This window comes from Neurospora hispaniola (assembly GCF_033458365.1).
Source record: "Neurospora hispaniola strain FGSC 10403 chromosome Unknown B0T23scaffold_1, whole genome shotgun sequence".
NCBI lineage: Eukaryota > Fungi > Ascomycota > Sordariomycetes > Sordariales > Sordariaceae > Neurospora > Neurospora hispaniola.
This window is the reverse complement of record NW_026944406.1, coordinates 825350-841377: the sequence shown is the minus strand read 5'-3', so window position 1 is coordinate 841377 and position 16028 is coordinate 825350. Positions and strand designations below refer to the sequence as shown.

At 51.5% G+C, this 16028-nt stretch overlaps 6 protein-coding genes and 2 non-coding genes across 8 annotated transcripts; 3 read left to right on the top strand and 5 right to left on the bottom strand.

The window, feature by feature from the left end:
* Positions 1 to 148: 148 nt before the first annotated feature.
* Positions 149 to 1802, bottom strand: B0T23DRAFT_368815 (uncharacterized protein). The gene is made up of 3 exons (XM_062836474.1): positions 756 to 1802; positions 324 to 671; positions 149 to 251 (listed from the first exon to the last, which is right to left on the bottom strand). Exons 1-3 carry the CDS (start codon positions 1671 to 1673, stop codon positions 210 to 212), a joined length of 1308 nt encoding a protein of 435 aa, XP_062696556.1. The 5' UTR covers positions 1674 to 1802; the 3' UTR covers positions 149 to 209.
* Positions 1803 to 3515: 1713 nt separating this feature from the next.
* On the bottom strand, positions 3516 to 3605 carry B0T23DRAFT_t7. Its single transcript has one exon. It is a non-coding gene; the product is annotated as a tRNA-Pro (tRNA).
* A 45-nt stretch (positions 3606 to 3650) lies between these two features.
* B0T23DRAFT_391604 (uncharacterized protein) lies at positions 3651 to 7224 on the bottom strand (the record flags this gene model as incomplete). Its single annotated transcript, XM_062837950.1, has 3 exons — positions 3651 to 3752; positions 4035 to 4105; positions 4485 to 7224. The coding sequence occupies 3 exons, from the start codon at positions 7222 to 7224 to the stop codon at positions 3651 to 3653; spliced, it is 2913 nt and encodes a 970-aa protein (XP_062696555.1).
* Positions 7225 to 8816: 1592 nt separating this feature from the next.
* On the top strand, positions 8817 to 9508 carry B0T23DRAFT_4055 (uncharacterized protein). Its single transcript, XM_062839006.1, has 2 exons — positions 8817 to 9222; positions 9289 to 9508. The coding sequence occupies exons 1-2, from the start codon at positions 8924 to 8926 to the stop codon at positions 9359 to 9361; spliced, it is 372 nt and encodes a 123-aa protein (XP_062696554.1). The 5' UTR covers positions 8817 to 8923; the 3' UTR covers positions 9362 to 9508.
* Positions 9509 to 11053: 1545 nt separating this feature from the next.
* Positions 11054 to 12431, top strand: B0T23DRAFT_368812 (Ca2+ regulator and membrane fusion protein Fig1-domain-containing protein). Its single transcript, XM_062836473.1, has one exon. It carries the CDS (start codon positions 11300 to 11302, stop codon positions 12026 to 12028), a length of 729 nt encoding a protein of 242 aa, XP_062696553.1. The 5' UTR covers positions 11054 to 11299; the 3' UTR covers positions 12029 to 12431.
* A 222-nt stretch (positions 12432 to 12653) lies between these two features.
* Positions 12654 to 14413, top strand: B0T23DRAFT_368810 (Chloroperoxidase). The gene is made up of 3 exons (XM_062836472.1): positions 12654 to 13074; positions 13262 to 13786; positions 14003 to 14413. Exons 1-3 carry the CDS (start codon positions 12915 to 12917, stop codon positions 14122 to 14124), a joined length of 807 nt encoding a protein of 268 aa, XP_062696552.1. The 5' UTR covers positions 12654 to 12914; the 3' UTR covers positions 14125 to 14413.
* On the bottom strand, positions 14410 to 14501 carry B0T23DRAFT_t6. Its single transcript has one exon. It is a non-coding gene; the product is annotated as a tRNA-Glu (tRNA).
* A 317-nt stretch (positions 14502 to 14818) lies between these two features.
* On the bottom strand, positions 14819 to 15614 carry B0T23DRAFT_4007 (uncharacterized protein). Its single transcript, XM_062838519.1, has one exon. It carries the CDS (start codon positions 15380 to 15382, stop codon positions 14855 to 14857), a length of 528 nt encoding a protein of 175 aa, XP_062696551.1. The 5' UTR covers positions 15383 to 15614; the 3' UTR covers positions 14819 to 14854.
* Positions 15615 to 16028: the final 414 nt, after the last annotated feature.

Here is a 16028-nt window from a genome sequence, read left to right as displayed (position 1 = left end):
GCCTCTGGACACGAGGCGTGACACGAGTTCGTCTACAGCCAGCCGTATCAGCAGCGAACCGGTCAATTTGGCCTTCACAATTCGAGAGACGAAGAAATTCCAGCACATTCATAATGCCTCTATTCGACGCCGAAAGCTCTATCGCAACTCTGATAAAAAAAAAAAAAATAAAAAGCGGGTATCCTGTACTTAATCATCCCTCACTCTCCCTAAAACTTGGCGAGCTTCTTGAGCTCGCTCACATACCACGTCTAGAAAAGAACCAAGTCAGCATGACATACTCGGAAACACAATGAAGCAAAAGGGGTTGGAACGTGACGTACAATCTCAGCACCAGCACCAACAATGGACTTCATGCCCAACTTCTCAACGATCCAGTGCGGCTCAACCCTCTTCTTGTCCAACAAGCGGGCATCCGCATCCGGCACCTCCAGGTTGAGGATCAAGTTGGCGGGAAGCGAAGGGTTGATGATGGCCGGGCGTCCGATACCGATCATGTCGCAATCATCGGCTTCCAAAGCGGCCTCCATGCCCTGACGGGTGCGGAAGCCACCGGTGACCATGAGAGGAAGCTTGGGGAACTTGGTGCGGATGATCTTGGCGAACTCGAGGAAGAAGGCCTCGCGGGCCTTGGTGCGTTCGGACTTTTCGGGCTTGGGACCGTTGGCCATCTGTATGGTGTTAGCATTTGTTCCGTGCCCCTTTTGTTTACGACAGACAATCCCTTCCCCCATCCCTCAAACACCAAAACTTACCTGAGGATCCTCATAACTGCCACCGCTAACCTCCACAAAGTCGATCCCCCACTGCTCAAAAAGCTCAATCTGCTTCAACACCTCCTCCGCCGTATCCGTCTCCTCCTCCTTTCCATCGCGTCCCGCCTGCCAATCCGCACTGTTCAACTTGATTCCCACCACAAACTTCTTCGCCTCCTCTTCACCCACAGCCTCAGCCACCTGCCTCCTGCACTCCTTGATAATCTCCCCAACAATCCTCGCCCTGTTCTCAGCCGAACCGCCATACTCATCCCCGCGCCTGTTCGTCTTCTTGCTCAGGAACTGCGCCAACAGATACCCATGCGCCGCATGGATCTCCACGCCATTGAACCCGGCCTCGGCCGTGATCCTCGCAGTCACCGCAAACTTGTGCACAATGTCCTTAATTTCAACGACCGTCAACTCCCGCGGCGTGCCGAAGAGCACTTTCGACAACAAGCGGGGCACGAATCCCTCTCCCAAGACCAACGGCACCGGCGAGGGCGCCACCGCCTTCTCCAACAGTCCCCTCGTGCCCGCGCCCATCGGACTCTGGCGACCAGGGTGGTTGATCTGCACGACCACAGGCGTCTTGGACTGTCCGTTCAGGCGCGCAGCGTCCGCCCAGGCCTTGAAGGCCGTAACGGTCTGCTCGGGCGTGGTGCCGGGGTGGTTGGGGCTGATGTCGTGGGCGTCGCCCTTGTGCGCGTGGTCGACTTGGACATTGCCGGTGAGGATCAGGCCCCAGTCGCCGCGGGCCCAGGTGGCGTAGACGGCGGAGAGTTCGGGGTTGGGGAGGTGGTTGCCGAAGCCCATTTGTTCGGCCATGGCGGCTTTGACGAGGCGGTTGGGGAGGGTGAGGCCATTGGGGAGGGTGAGGGGTTGGGCGAGTTTGAGGTCGGAGGTGGAGGAAGCCATTTTGGTGGTGGTGTTTTGGGATCTTGGTGATCCTTTACTGCGTCTAAATCTTGGGTTGGTGTTTAGGTAGGTATGATAGGTGAGGTTTTAACGGTGTGAAGTCGGGAAAAAAAAAGTGATGGTATGTTGGACTTGACTGGAGAAGAATGAATGGAGGACTCAAAATGAGGGCTCCTTTATTCACATGAAAACTGTTTTCCATCTGTTTTATATCATTCCTGACATGGACTATCTACCTCTACTCATGGTACCTACTATTGATGATTACCTACCTACTTACCTCAATGTACCGAGGAAGTAGATGGATACCCTTGTCCAACGCTTATTAATGCTTTTCATGGCAGATTCCGGTTTCCACCCCTTACTACCGAACTGAATTGAATTGAAAGCTGGATCCACTCCACCGAAACTTCAACCAATTCCCTCCGGAGATAGCGGGTAAAAATCCTTTTTTTTCAGTCGGTCGGTCGGTCGGTCGACCGGCCGCCGCCCGTGCTTGACTTGACTTGGTTGGGTTTAGTTTGGGGAGTTTGGGGGGAGTGACGAGCATGGGTCAAGCCTGGAAGATGCTGGAAGTCTGGAACACACCACACCTCCTACACTACACTAGTGTAAGAAGCATAACGCCGTAGCGCAACTCCTGCGATCGTGAAAATCATTTTTTCAAGGGTTTGTAGGTTCTTGAGGTCGGTCTGGTAGATACCTATCTCTCTCTCTCTCTCGTGATCTCGTCCAGAAAGGCCGAGGCACATTACATTACCTCAAATTCTCAAAAGAGGCAATGTCATGGATTTTTTTTTTTTTTTTTTTGAATTTTTTCCCACCACTGCAGTACATACACTACTGTGAATAACATGTTACATACCCCTGTCGATGATCTCCCGCCAGCGAGTCGGCGAGACGGCGACCGGGCTAACTATGTGAGGTCTCCGACCCATTATGACCAAAAAGTCTCCGGTGCAATCAGAAGTGATGGTTAATTTCGTTTTTGGGCAGTAGGTGGCACGTTATCGGACAACGCTTATCAATGCATTTGTTATGGACCTTGTTACATGTAGACCTGGGATCAGAATATCAGAATCTTATAATTGACCTGGTGGTCAATTTGGGTTCATGTAAGTTTTGGGTCGTGTAGTGTAAGCGAGCGAGGGTGCTTTTCATGAACGTAAGTACTTTCGTGTCTTCAAAGCAGATACATACCTCTATGTATCAGATTGTTCATGTATCTTATCTTTCTCTTCATTGAAGTCAAGGCTCGTACGACAAAGAATGAACGCTCCTTTTACAAGGCTACGTGATGATGCCATGATAGTACCAAATTAGGTAGGTAGGCAGGCTCGGTAGGATCTGGATTACCAACCAGCGTGGGATCATAATTCAGGGGTTTTGTTTACAAACGCGTTTGGACCCTGTCATCTCGTGGGAGGGTAGGTAGTAAGCATGTGAACAAGATAGGTAAGGGTAATGATAAGGCTGCAGGCAGTGTAATGGGTTGGGGTTTGCAATTTCGGGATACAGTATCGATGAAGACCGTGTTGTCGTTACCCAGAAAGTCAAACGTCATCAGAAGAAAGAAAGAAGGTGGTAGAATAAGAGTTGGTGACTTAGCCAGTATGTTCACTTGGTCGAAAAAAAAAGTGACATTACATAGAAAGAGCAGTAGTAGTTCAAAACATCCGAGTGAATACAAGAAAAGATAAAAAGAAACGAATAGCAAGGAGAGCAAGAATGAAACTTGTTTCGGTTTCGCATAGAACAGAGGATGAAGAAAAGCCAAAAGGAAAGAAAGCATGCACAGGAAAGAAAAAGAGAAAGAGAAGGAAAATTCGAAAAAAAAAGAATGGGGCCACCCGGGGATTGAACCCGGGACCTCTCGCAAGAATGCTCAGGATTGAACCCTAAGCGAGAATCATACCACTAGACCAGCGGCCCGTATTAATTGTTGATTGGCGGTTGCTGAGTATAAACCTATAATCCTCAGCTGAAAATGACCAGCGTGGGGCGGTGGGTGGTCATGGTGACGGCGGTATACCGGCGGTAGTCATTGCGAGCTAGGTAGTCGATTCCACTGGATGGATACTATAGATTAGTATCACAATAATGCATCTGACTTTTCATTAGGTATCCTAGGTAAGAATCCTATTTGGAATGGCTATCTAAATCGTGAAGAAATTGCTGAGCGAGAATAGCAAAGAGGTTGTGGTACGGGGATGTTCTGTTGGTTTAGCATGGTGCCAGAGATGGTCGGTGCGGTTGACGCGCATGGGTGTCACTCCTTGATACCTCTCTCTACCTAGAGTAGGTATCTTTCTCTGACACCATCTACCGGAACACAATAACCATCCTTCCAGATATACCTACCTTACTTTCCTGCGAGAAATTCAAGTCATGCGCATAGTGAAGCTCATCACTTTGGAAAGAGATGTAGGTATCTATGTTTCATCGTTTTTCCTCTCAAGCTACCTAGGTAGCATTGCGCTAGGATACCCAAGGGGTTCCTCCCCATCGTCCTACGTACGTTTTTACGTCTTGTCTCCTATATTGGAACTCCTTCCTTGTCTTGCTTGCATGGTCTGTTGACTCCTTGCTTAGATCGAACACACCAACAAATAAACAAATAAAACACGGGCAGCTAAAGATCTTACAAAACTTCCATTTTACCTTTTTCTTTTCGCTACATTCTTCCCCCCATTCCCTCTAGAGCTGCTATCCAAAGTCTCACTACCTACTGCTAATCTCGTACCTCACCAAAATTACTGCCTCATTGCCACAAACTCATCCCATCCATCCCATTCAAGGAACCCATCCTACCCATCATCCCCTGCTGATAAGCGTCAAGGTCCAAGCTAGGATAGATTCCCAATCCCCCCTCGTGCATCCCCTTCTGCGTCTGCTGCTGCTGCTGCTGCTGTATGCTCGCTGCTGTCCCATTGTTGATACCTAGAAAATCGTCGTACCCGTGATGATGGCCGTGCAGCGGCAATTCAATACAACTGAAACCAGCAGTCGCTTCTGGTGGTGCCAAGAACTGGTGCAAATCAAAGTACTCATACTCATACTCGTCGTACTCATGCGTAGAGGCAGTCAATGACGGGGTGCTCACTAACGAACTCGCTCCCGATGAGCTTATTGGCGGGACGACGAGCAGGGTATTGTTGGGAGAGGAAGAGGAGGAGGAGGAGGAGGAGGAGGAGGGAGTGGGCGCTGGATGACAGGGAGGCGGCCATGAGGCGTAGATACTGGTACCCGTCCCTGTCCCTGTTACGGACATGGACATGGACATGGTGGACTCCTCCTCCATGTCTGGATCGGAGAGGGGGGACATGGAGAGTGAGGTACCGGAGATGATGTTGGGGGAGTAACAGGTCATGATACCCAGGCCGCCGAGATCCGGGAGCTTACAGCTGGTAGGCTGTCGGCTCTGTTGCTGTTGCTGCTGTTGCTGAAGTTGCTGTTGCTGTTGCAAAGCGGTAGTAAACTCCCCAATGAGCATCTCAGCAGTGACGACGCCCACTTCCATCAGTGCTGGTGCCACATCCACATTTAAGCTATTGCTATCGTTTTGTTGATGTGCAGCAAGCGTCACGTTAAGAGTAACAGCCAGAATGAGACTGGTCTTGGCGGCCACCGGTCCCAAATGGAACTTGGCTTTCCACATCCCTGACAAGAACCCCAATGCATCCGTCAGGATCTGCTGGAAGACGTGCATGTGCACCATCGTCGTGCTTTGCTGCGGGTGAGGGGACATGGAAGAATTGAGTCCCCTTAGTCGGGAGACGGTCCAGCAAGCTGCTAGTACGGCACGACAGGCGTTTGTCCAGAGGAGGTGGCATGCTATGTCTGCTGCTGGGATTGGGCATGACGGCTGGCAGAGGGATCGAAACTCGTGAAAGACGGAGGTGGAATAGTCCCATATCTCCATTAGCGACGGCCGCTGCGTGCTGTGAGGCGGGCAGCCGAGGGTGGAGGCCAGGTTGATGATGGAGAGGAAGCCGTGGAAGGTGATGGAGAGGATGGATTGCTGGAGAGAATGGATGGGGTCTATCGAGCTTGGTCGAGGTGAGCCAGAGCCAGGGCCACGTTGAAGCTCTGCAGGGAGGGAAGCAATGATGTCCTCGTACGCCGCCCTGAGCTCGTTCTGCAACTGGCAGGGGTCCGAGGCTTCCCCGGCTTTGGATGAATAAAGAGCTTGTTGCATGGGTCCAACGACGTTGGCTAATCGCGCGGCTGCGATCCCAAAGTCCAGATCTGCTCTAGCCTGCTCATCCGGTTCGCATCCAAGTATGGTGGTAGTCGAGTCCGTCGGGGCTCGAAGACCGGCGGTGGTTGGCAGGGGACAGTCGCTTTCTTCCAGACGGAGAGTGAATTGTGTCCCGCTCCTCACGCAATAATCCAGATTCAACCTGACAAAGGTCGCCCATAGCCTCTTTCTCACCTCCGCGTGGTAAGGACTGACATCCGCAAACAGCGCAGGATCCCGATGCAAACCCATGTTCAACACGATCTGCGTCGTGATGCCGTGCAGACCCATCAAGTCATAGATCTTATCCGTGTCCGAGGCGGAGATCGTTTTCAGGACAATGAGGAGGAGATGCACCTGCACGACGCCGATGCAGGGTTTTTGGAACCGACTGGAAGAGTGGAGGAAGATCTCGACTTGGCGGGCTAAACTCCTACCGTACAGGCGGTCAGAGGAAGAGGAGGGTTGCATGGCGATGGCCATGGCTAGCAGAACCTTAGAGACATGAATAGGGTGGGAGAGGGTGCCGGTGTAAATGCGGTCCACGTCTGTGCCAAGGGCTTTGGGGTCGAGGATCGAGTAGATACGGCCGTACGTGGCTTGGTATTGGGCGCACCACCGGTTACAGGTGGGCCGGTCAGGAAGGAGGAGTTTGAGGTCGGTGTCGCTCGTCAGAGTTGGGAGAGACGGGGGGACAGAGTTGTGCAAGCGGAGCATGGTTTTGAGCTCACGGAAGGTTTTGCGACACGGATTGAAGGGCTCGGAGTGGTCGAGCATGGCGCGGACGACGTCCATTTCGTTGCAGGGAGCCATCCAGTGGCTAAGCCCGATCATGCGGGTTTTGCTGGCTGATGATGTTTGGAAACGAGGGCTTCGGGGACTTGGTAGTGGTGATGGCTGCCGGGAGAAGGGGGAGAGTGCTCGGTCGATGCTGAGCATTCGCTCGGGTGTCTCCCAGCTGCTTGAGGAGGAGCAGCTCTCGGAAGGAGTATATGTCTGGAAGGGCGGGACCACCTCGATGGAGGGCGTCTGAGGAGGACTTTTACTGGGAGACTTTGTAGCCTTTGTCTGGTTGGCACGAGGACTAGGAGCAGCATGTTGATCATTACGGTCCTTGTGGCTGCTATAGACACAATTTGAAGCATGTCCGCGGTCTTTGCATGGCTTGCATGGTGTTTCTCGATCGCAACGAATCTTGCGAGCCCGGCATTGTTCACATGAAACGGCTTCTCTGACTCTGGGTCGTTTCCTTCCGCGTCCGACATCTCTCTCAAAGGTTGCGGCAGTGAGGTGACTGAAAGTGAGGGCCATTGTGGTGGTTCCACGCTGCTTAGGCGAAGGAACTCGATGTGTCTTGAGGTTGGATGACGATGTCATTTTCAGGGCGTTTCTGTGAGCTCGGTAGATGAAGAACGGAGATGGACGTCATTCCGGAGAGGGGGGTAGGGAGCCAAAGCTAGGGTTATATCATCATGGGCACCTCGATGGCCAGACTCCGAGGAGACACGGATGGTACACCATCAATGATCCCCAGATCTTTGCATACCGCTGTTTCAACGTAGAAGCTTCAAGGAAGGAAGCTCCAAGCTGTGACACTATGTGCACTGCCATCGTCACTGCAGAGAGGGCGTAACTTGTAGCCCGAGAGATGACATTTAGAAAGGTTACTCGGCGAATGACGTGACACTGGGTTCGGTATAGTCTGTTTGGGACAGGCGGAGGTTGCAACCATTCATCAAGTCACTGACTTGAAACCCTATGTTGAAAGCCACAATGTGCCGTCTTCGTAGTCGCTTGTGTTCATGACCGGGAAGACCCAATCAGTGCCAGCTATCGTTCCTTTGGCCGTCATAACAGTTTCTGACGTTACCATGTTGTATACGGCTGTGCACTGCATATAGCCTTGCTGCACGGCGGGACAAAAATGTTGTCTGGGATGGACCATGATTCGCTTGAGACCATGTGGCTCGGGGCTGTGCCCCTCTTCCCGAAGCTCTCGTGAAGCTGTTGTCCCCTTCAGCAGCTCATCGGTTGGGCTTGAAGACGCAACGCTGATTGGTCCTGGAGAGCTCTCCTTATGTTACACTACCATCAATCCATAGGGGACCTGACGAGCTTTCTGCGGCACGTCAGATTGGCGGGCTCGGCAGTTTACGTTACATCAGGTGTGTATGTGTGCGGTGTGTGGTGTGTTTGTGTCGTTGATTTGGGAGTCGAGAGCGTCTGATATGGCTTCGGTTAGTAAACTGCGATGATCCTGGGGAAATGGTAATGCTTCGCGAGGCATCTCTTGCGCATCGAACCGTTATGAGACAGACTGATATCAAGACATTCAATATTGCTGTTCGGATGTGATGGCCTGATTTTTGAATTGTCCAGAATCTAGACATTAGCTAGCACTGTAGAGAAGACGGTTGACGTTGTCAGTTTCTCGACAACGTTACAGTTGGGGTGAGGTGACGATACCATAGACCGCACCGGCGGGTTGACCGCACGCGCCGTAGCCATGCATCCAAGCCAAGGAATAAGCCGTAGTCAGCACTGAATCTTCCAGCCGTTCAACACTGGACGGGATAGAGTTGATGACATGTGCTTTGAACAAATGAACGACGAGCCATTCCGTTAGCAGTCGTAAAGTGCATTGTGGCCTCACCAACTTGCGGTGAAAAATCCCTTTTCCTCATTCCATTTTATTTTTTTTTTTATTTTTTTTTTTTTATTTTTTTTTTTTTTTTGATCCGAAAGGTTGCATACGTACGAGGACGGCCAGCAGAGGTAGGCTATGGCTCACCTGATGAAGCTCTTGGTTGTGTCACAGCAAAGGTCCACGGCACAAACAAGAAGCACACAACGGAACTGGTGGATCGTGGCATCGTGGGGTTCTTCCTCAGCCTACCTTGCCGTATCTCAGCATCGCGGTCCCTTTGATAATCAGGGGAGAGACATGGGCAGACGTTCTAGACCACGGTCGATATCTCTGATAGTCTGACTATCCCGACCCCTGGTTCTGATGTGGCGGGAGGATATTGCGTTTGCCTGTCTTGTAGTTGTAATGTGTTTAATGCCTCTGGGACATTTGAGGCGAGCTTCTCCGTTGTCGCCGTCAAACTGCGACTCTGCCGTGAACAAGTGTCGGTGCACTACCCCGAACGACTATCCGTCCCTTCCAGACCCGGGACGTCATCATACGATGTCAGCCACCTGTGATATCGTGGAGTCTCATGGAGACACATCTGACCTTTCTCCTCACGTCACACAACAGCTACCCTCACCATCTATGGGCGCTCATTGCACGGAATTCGAGGACTAGCGTCGGGGTAAGCTCCGGTGCAATGGGCATTGAGGTATTCTAGTGTAGCCAAGAGGGTTTCTTCCCTGCGCCTTCGCTAGAGGCATGTTCCTGATAGGGCTGAGAATGTGCCTCCCGAAGGCCTCAAGGTCCGATTGACATGGGTGTCGTTGAAGCCGACGGAAGACGGCGATTTGGTTCGGGACTGGCCGCTCAAAAAGGTATCCAGGAATGGCTGGTAACGTGACGAGCCGAGTTATGTAATTGATACTGGCAGATATTCTGGGATGAGGCTCAAGATTGACCAGATGCTCAAGCACGGCGTAGGCATCTGATATGTAACCACGGCGACGATGACACGGCCGGCGTCCCCATATATCGCAGGTGCCTCTCCCCCACAGCCGTCCGAAGCCCAGCCATATACCATACCTGGTGCTGAACATTTCTCAAAGCATGATTGATGAAGGTCGCCTTACGCTGTCGCTCGCAATTGCCAAGATGCTCCCGCGAAGACTGCTGTGGCGCGCCTGGCACACAAAGGCTTTGATGTCTTGCTCAACCGTGTCTATGTTCAAAACAATGGGGAAGTACGTGCGTTGGCGGTTGTGCTCATTGTTGGTTCCTCTTTCTTGACTGTTTGTCAGTTGGCAGCTGTCAAAGACACCAAACGCGTGATGGGAGCCGGTGCTTCACAAAGAGGACTTAGCAATGAGACGGCGCGTCTGTCGAGTGGGCGAGACAATCATTTAAATTGAGTTGAAGATATCGATGGCCTGTAAAACACTGATATGGGCGTCTGGGAAGGTGAAGATTGGAAGGGAATGACTGGTCGTCGTTGTTTCTTCAAAGTTTGGACGACAGCGGGAAGCTATGGGGGGTCTGGGGGGTTCTGGGGGGTCTCCACTTCAAGCGCTGAGGCCAGGGTGCAGGTGGGGCCTGGTTTGAGCGGTGCGCTTGTCTGGTCGAATCGCTGACAGAAACAAAGTCAAGAGAAACAATCGACGAACGACATCCACTGAGTCCAGATTCACCACGCGCTTCTTCAAACACCACCATGTCAGGAGCCTCGTCGAATCATAGGTTTACATCTCAATGGCATCCCCCCATGTCCTTAACGCGGGAGAATCCCTACAAGGCGATCGTGTTCACTGCCGCCCGTGATGGAGGCGCGTGAATGATCCGCATACCCTGAAAGCCAGCCGTTGCTGAGTTGTTCACACCAAACTGACCATGTCCAAACTTCATGACAGACGGTTCACGGTTGGGAACTACCCAGAGCAACGGGATGAACAGTAGTAGCACGGTATCAGTGACCCACAATGGCGCATAACCCTTCCCGTCAGATGGCCCATGACCACGGGAAGTAAAGGCATTGTATATATCAGAGACGTCAAGTGCCTTTCCCATTATCTCATGCCGGTTCACAGAACAACTGCCAACGCATCGTTTGTTGGGTCAACCATTTTGCCCTTTCTATTTCCCTTTCTTTTGTGTTTGGGTTTTCCTATTTCTCTAGCGCTCTGGTCATACATCGTCCTTCGTCCTTGAGCATCATCTTCCAAGGAGTTCCGGGTTCAGCTCTCTTCGACTTTCTCTTTTCAACAGCAAAACATCAAATAATTCAAGTGTTGCTGGTCAACATCACCGTATTATCTTTCAACGCTGCAGCTCTCCATCTCGTTCTCACTCACTCCTCGATAACTGGCTTGTCGGTCACTTTCCACGGCATCGAGACCACATCCACCTAATCTTCTACTATTGAACTATTCTTTTTTTTTTTTTTTCGACCACATTCAATACCGGCAAGATGGGTAAATTCGCCGGTAATCTAGCCAGAGCTGGAGCAGAAAAGGCAGTTGCTATACAATGCGGTCGTAAGTCTTTCTATCTCTCCCCTTCATTCACGATACAATAAACTGACCAGCCCCGTCTTTCACAGCCTGGTTCAAATTCATCAAACTCGCCCCTCTAACCTTCATCATCCCCACCATCCTCTTCCTCATTCTCTCCCTCGCCGGCTGTCTCTCCTCGGCACCCACCATCCCCTCCCTTTACGTCGTCGCCCTGACCTCCTCCTCCAACGGCACGCTTGCGCCCATGCAAGTCCGCCTCGGCTACTTTGGCATGTGCGGCGACGACGGCGACACGCGCACCTGCCTGTCTGCCGCCGGCCACTTCGACCCGGACGAGCCGCAGGACATCATCCACCTTACCGAGCTCTTGTTCCCCCAAGTCATGAACAACAGCAACGCCCGCGGCGCCATTCCGGAGCTGCAGAACATGGTCTTGACGGGGCTGGATCTGCAGGACCAGATCTTCGGCAAGGTGCTCCTCACGGGCTCGGCGCTGTTTGCCCTGGGCTTGGTCCTCATGTTCCCCCTGAAGCTGGTCAAGAAGAAGCTGGCCAAGTTGGCGCCCGGGACTCCGCTCACCAAGAAACAGCAGTTTATCAGAAGGGGGTGTTACTCGACTATCTGGGCTGGGCTGATGATTGTTTTTGCCGCTTGCATCGGGACAACCGAGACCGCGGGCGCGCTGGGACATGCGACGGCGCATATCAAGGGGTCGAGCATCCTGATGAAGGAGGGCGTGACGCTGCAGGTGCTGCAGTGGATGGCGTTTGGGTTCATGTTCCTGTTCGTCTTGACCATGCCGATTATGTTGTTCGTCAAGAGGGAGAATCCCCTGGATCAGTACATGAGTGCCGAGGGCATCAAGGAGAAGGCCTTTGGGTTTGCTAAGGGGTATGCGATGGATAAGGTGGAGAAGCCAAAGAGGGCCAAGTTCTTTGGAAGGCAGAAGTCCCAGCAGGAGGATATGGTGTGAGCTGGCTGGCTGACTGGCTGACTGACCGTGAATGGAAGGGGAGAGAAGGGGTGGTACGGTAAAAAGGGGGAAAGATATCTATCTGATCTGTGAACGATAGAAGGGAGGCGGTTTGCGGTGATCTGGTTCATATATCAAGGCGTTTTTTGGGTGTCTTTTTTTTTTGCGGGATTCGGTGGGAGGGAATGAAAGATCAACGATATACCATCGCAAAGAATGCTCAGCACTGAATTTCGGGGAGTTATCTGGATAGAGCAGACTACAAGACCTTCTTTAATGGTAAAATACCAAGACCACCTAACTGGCGGCAATCCACGCCATGTTTTCCCTGATTTCTGATGATGACGGGGAAATGCAGTGAAGATGCAACGAAGGTACCTGCGAAGATAGGCACTATTCAGCAGATTATTGGATACTGCTCCTATCCTCCATCTCGAGAGATTATGGCGATCCGGGGACCGCTCCAAACACGAGGCGGCATGGTAACACCAATTGCCTTGATTGGGGATCCATTCACTACTACTATCTCACGAACCTCATTGGATCGGCTTGCTCCATTCTCACCTGCATAAGCTCGCCATCCATGGAATTCGCCAGCACAGCAAGCATGGCGAGCGAGCGAGCGCAAAGTAAAAAGGTAGGTAGTACCTGTGACGTTGTTTCAGCTCAACAACGGGAATAGTTCCGAGGCCAGGATTAAAACCGGGGTTAGCTTCCAACTTTAACTTCATCTTCAACTTCAACCATATCTCAGCATCACCGGCCACCACGAAACTCACTGGTTCACTGAAGCCTACTGCAAAAGAAAACAAACTTCGCATCATCAAACTCACCTTCACAAGCAATACACCTAGGAGACTTGGGCCATCAAGGTCAACAGCCCACCATGTCCGCCTCTACCAATATAACCTCCACAGCCCTCGGCATCAAAGTCATGTCCTTCCTCACCTCCATCTTGGCAGTCGGCATCGAAGCCTACGCCAAACTCACGGGGAAAAGCGAAGATACAGAGGACCATTCATGGCAGAAGCCTGGACCTGACGACCGTAGGAAACCACTTTCCCCCCTTCCTTCCTTCCTTTTCTTCTCTTTTCCTCCCTTTTTTCCCCCTTCCTTTTTCCTCTTTTTCCTCCTTTTTTCCTCCTTTTTTTTTTTTTTTTTTTTTTTTGTTTTTCCTTTCCACGCTCCGCTCGACCATCCTCCAATAGCGCTAACAAAAAAAAATTAATGCAGGCCGCTCCCCCTGCCCAATGCTCAACGCCCTCGCCAACCACGGCTACCTCCCGCACTCGGGGCGCGACATCTCCCTCGCCCAACTCATGCACGGTCTACAACGAGGCCTCAACCTCTCCCCCAACGCGACCTTGATCGTCGGCATCAAAGCCCTCCAAGCCAGCACCACCGGCCACTGGACGACCTTCCACCTATCCGACCTCAACCAGCACGGCGTCATCGAACATGATGGGTCCCTTTCCCGCGCGGACTTGTCGGCCCCGCCCAACTTTGATAACCATACGTTTGTCCCGGAGATATGGGCCGCTACGCTGCAGGTACTGGGTGATGAGGAGAGGATTAGTATCGAGAAGGCGGCGAGGATGCGCGGTTGGAGAATTGAAGAGGGGCCGAAAGGGAATCCCAATTTCAGGATGAGTAAGGAGGATAAGAGGTTTAGTGCGATTGAGACGGCGTTGTATTTGAGGGTGTTTGGAAGGGGGACCGAGGGCGGGGCGGAGACGAGGTGGGTGAGGGTTTTGTTTGGTGAGTTTCTTTCTTTTTATTTTTTTTCTTGGTTTTCTAGATGACGGTTGATGGAATCATGGGAACTTGGACAATGAAAGGAGTGGGGGATGATAGTGGGAGATGGTGGATGGGAAGGAGATTTTGTAGTAGTGATGCGGGGGGTGAAACTCACAGCAGGGCGCTTGCGGCTGTGTGCTTTGGTGCAGTGGAACACAACGCTAACAAATTAAACAGAGGAAGAACGACTCCCGATCGAAGAGGGATTCAAGAGGTCCGAAAAACCGTTGACGATTGCCGAGGTTTTGGAGTTACAGAGGAAGGTTGAGGCTGTTGGCGCTACTCCTGACCCAAAGTGAGTGTGAAGGACGGCTTGGTGATGAAAAATCGGTGTTCATCTTGTGGTTCATCAATTGTTGGGAGAAAGGAACTGCAGTGCGGCGTTTCATGTTGTTTGTCCATCGTTCAACTGCCGCGGTAATGGATGGAGGATACATGCAAAAATTGGAGGAAAAACACGAATGACAATTAATGAAACCAGAATCTGGCATGAAAGAAAAACGCAACAAAAAAGACAAGGAGCAATTGGCGATTGTTGAAACATCACAAATGACAGAGGCAAAAATCGCAAAAAGATATTGAGACTCGGATACCGGGAGTCGAACCCGGGGCTGTTGAGAGAGCAGTCACTCCTGAGAAGTGAGAGTCAACGATGTTACCGCTACACCATACCCGATTGAACTGATATGGTCCGATGTTGTTGAATGTGGGTCCAAAGCATCTTACTATATAGGGCGACTTACTCTGGAATGCCTGAGGGAAATTGTCTCCTTTTTCAAATCATCAGCTTGGGAAGCATCATAACAGTCACTTTCAAGTAAAACGAATTCGGGAGTGGGAAGACTTGATTCATTATTACGGGCGCCTAAAAGTGACGTTCCCAACTTACGAGTACGACATACTTGAACCTTGTATGCCACATCAGTTGTTCCAACTCACTCGCAGCCCACGACCATGATCTTCCAACAGCCATTCGTACTTACCTACCTCCTCAAACGAGGTCAGTCCTACAACCACTTACCTCACCCATCAACAAAACCTCATCCCCTCAAACTCCCTCCTCAAAACCTCCACATTCTCCACACTCCCAAACCGATCCTCAACCCTCAATCTCTCCATCTCCCCAACCAGTCTCCCCTCCTCCATCCTCTCCTCCCTCTCCATCCTCTCCAACCGTTCCCTCTCCCTCCTCTCCTTCCCCCTCCACATCTCCCTCACCGCCCACCCCTCCGTCTCCTCCCCAGCCTCCCTCCTCTCCCGCTCAAACCGTCTCGTACAAACCGGGCACATACTCTCTCCCTGAATCACACAAACCGACACCACCTCCTGCCCTAAGCGGGTAACGTCACTACGTCGGCCATACGTGTTGTAAGGACAGTCGCCACAGTCGACGCGGGGAGAGTGTCGACCGCAGCAGTGAGCGGTGGCTGAGTCGAAATAATAGGACCAGGCGGGGATACGTCCGCCGTTAAGGGTGGTGAGGCGGTAAGCAGGGCAGCGGGGGTCGCCGGCGAGGGCGGAGGGGCAGAAGTGGGAGATTATGCGGCCTTGACACATTTTGGTGGTATGGTTATCTTGGGATGGATAAGGTTTACCTTGGGATGTCTGATGGCGGTTGGGAGTAGTGGTTTGTTAGTTGTGGGATGGGGTGGTTACCTTGGTTTTTGGAGTGCTCTTTTTCTCGTAAAAGCTTATTTGATGCCTTGTTGATTCAAAGACTTTTTGTTGTCGTGATGATGAGCGAGATCATTTCGAATTCTGGAATTGGGGTGACGGGGTTATTGAGTATTTATGCTTGTGTTAAAGTCACGCTGTGGGGGTTGACAACTAGACTGTTCAGGATACTGAAATGAAGCAATGATTGTTGTGTCCGAATCAGGAGAGAACACTCCCGGCGAAAGGGAACCTGTGAAGGGCATTGTTCGGCATTTTGCGTCATTCCGCCGGAAGAATGAGAGTAAACTCTTTACGAGACATTGATCATGGATATGTCCCTGACAAGGTCTGAACAATGGGGACACATCATATTGCCGTAACTTGATTATGTTGATAGCCCACGGGAATTTGAGGAACAGGGAGACAAGAACTGTCGTGAGGATCAAAAAGACATTGTTCTGGAGGCCTTTGTTCGCGGCACGTTGATGAACTACCGTGGTCAATGAAGTGTGAATCCGTACCCGCGGCGCACTGAACCATGATTAAA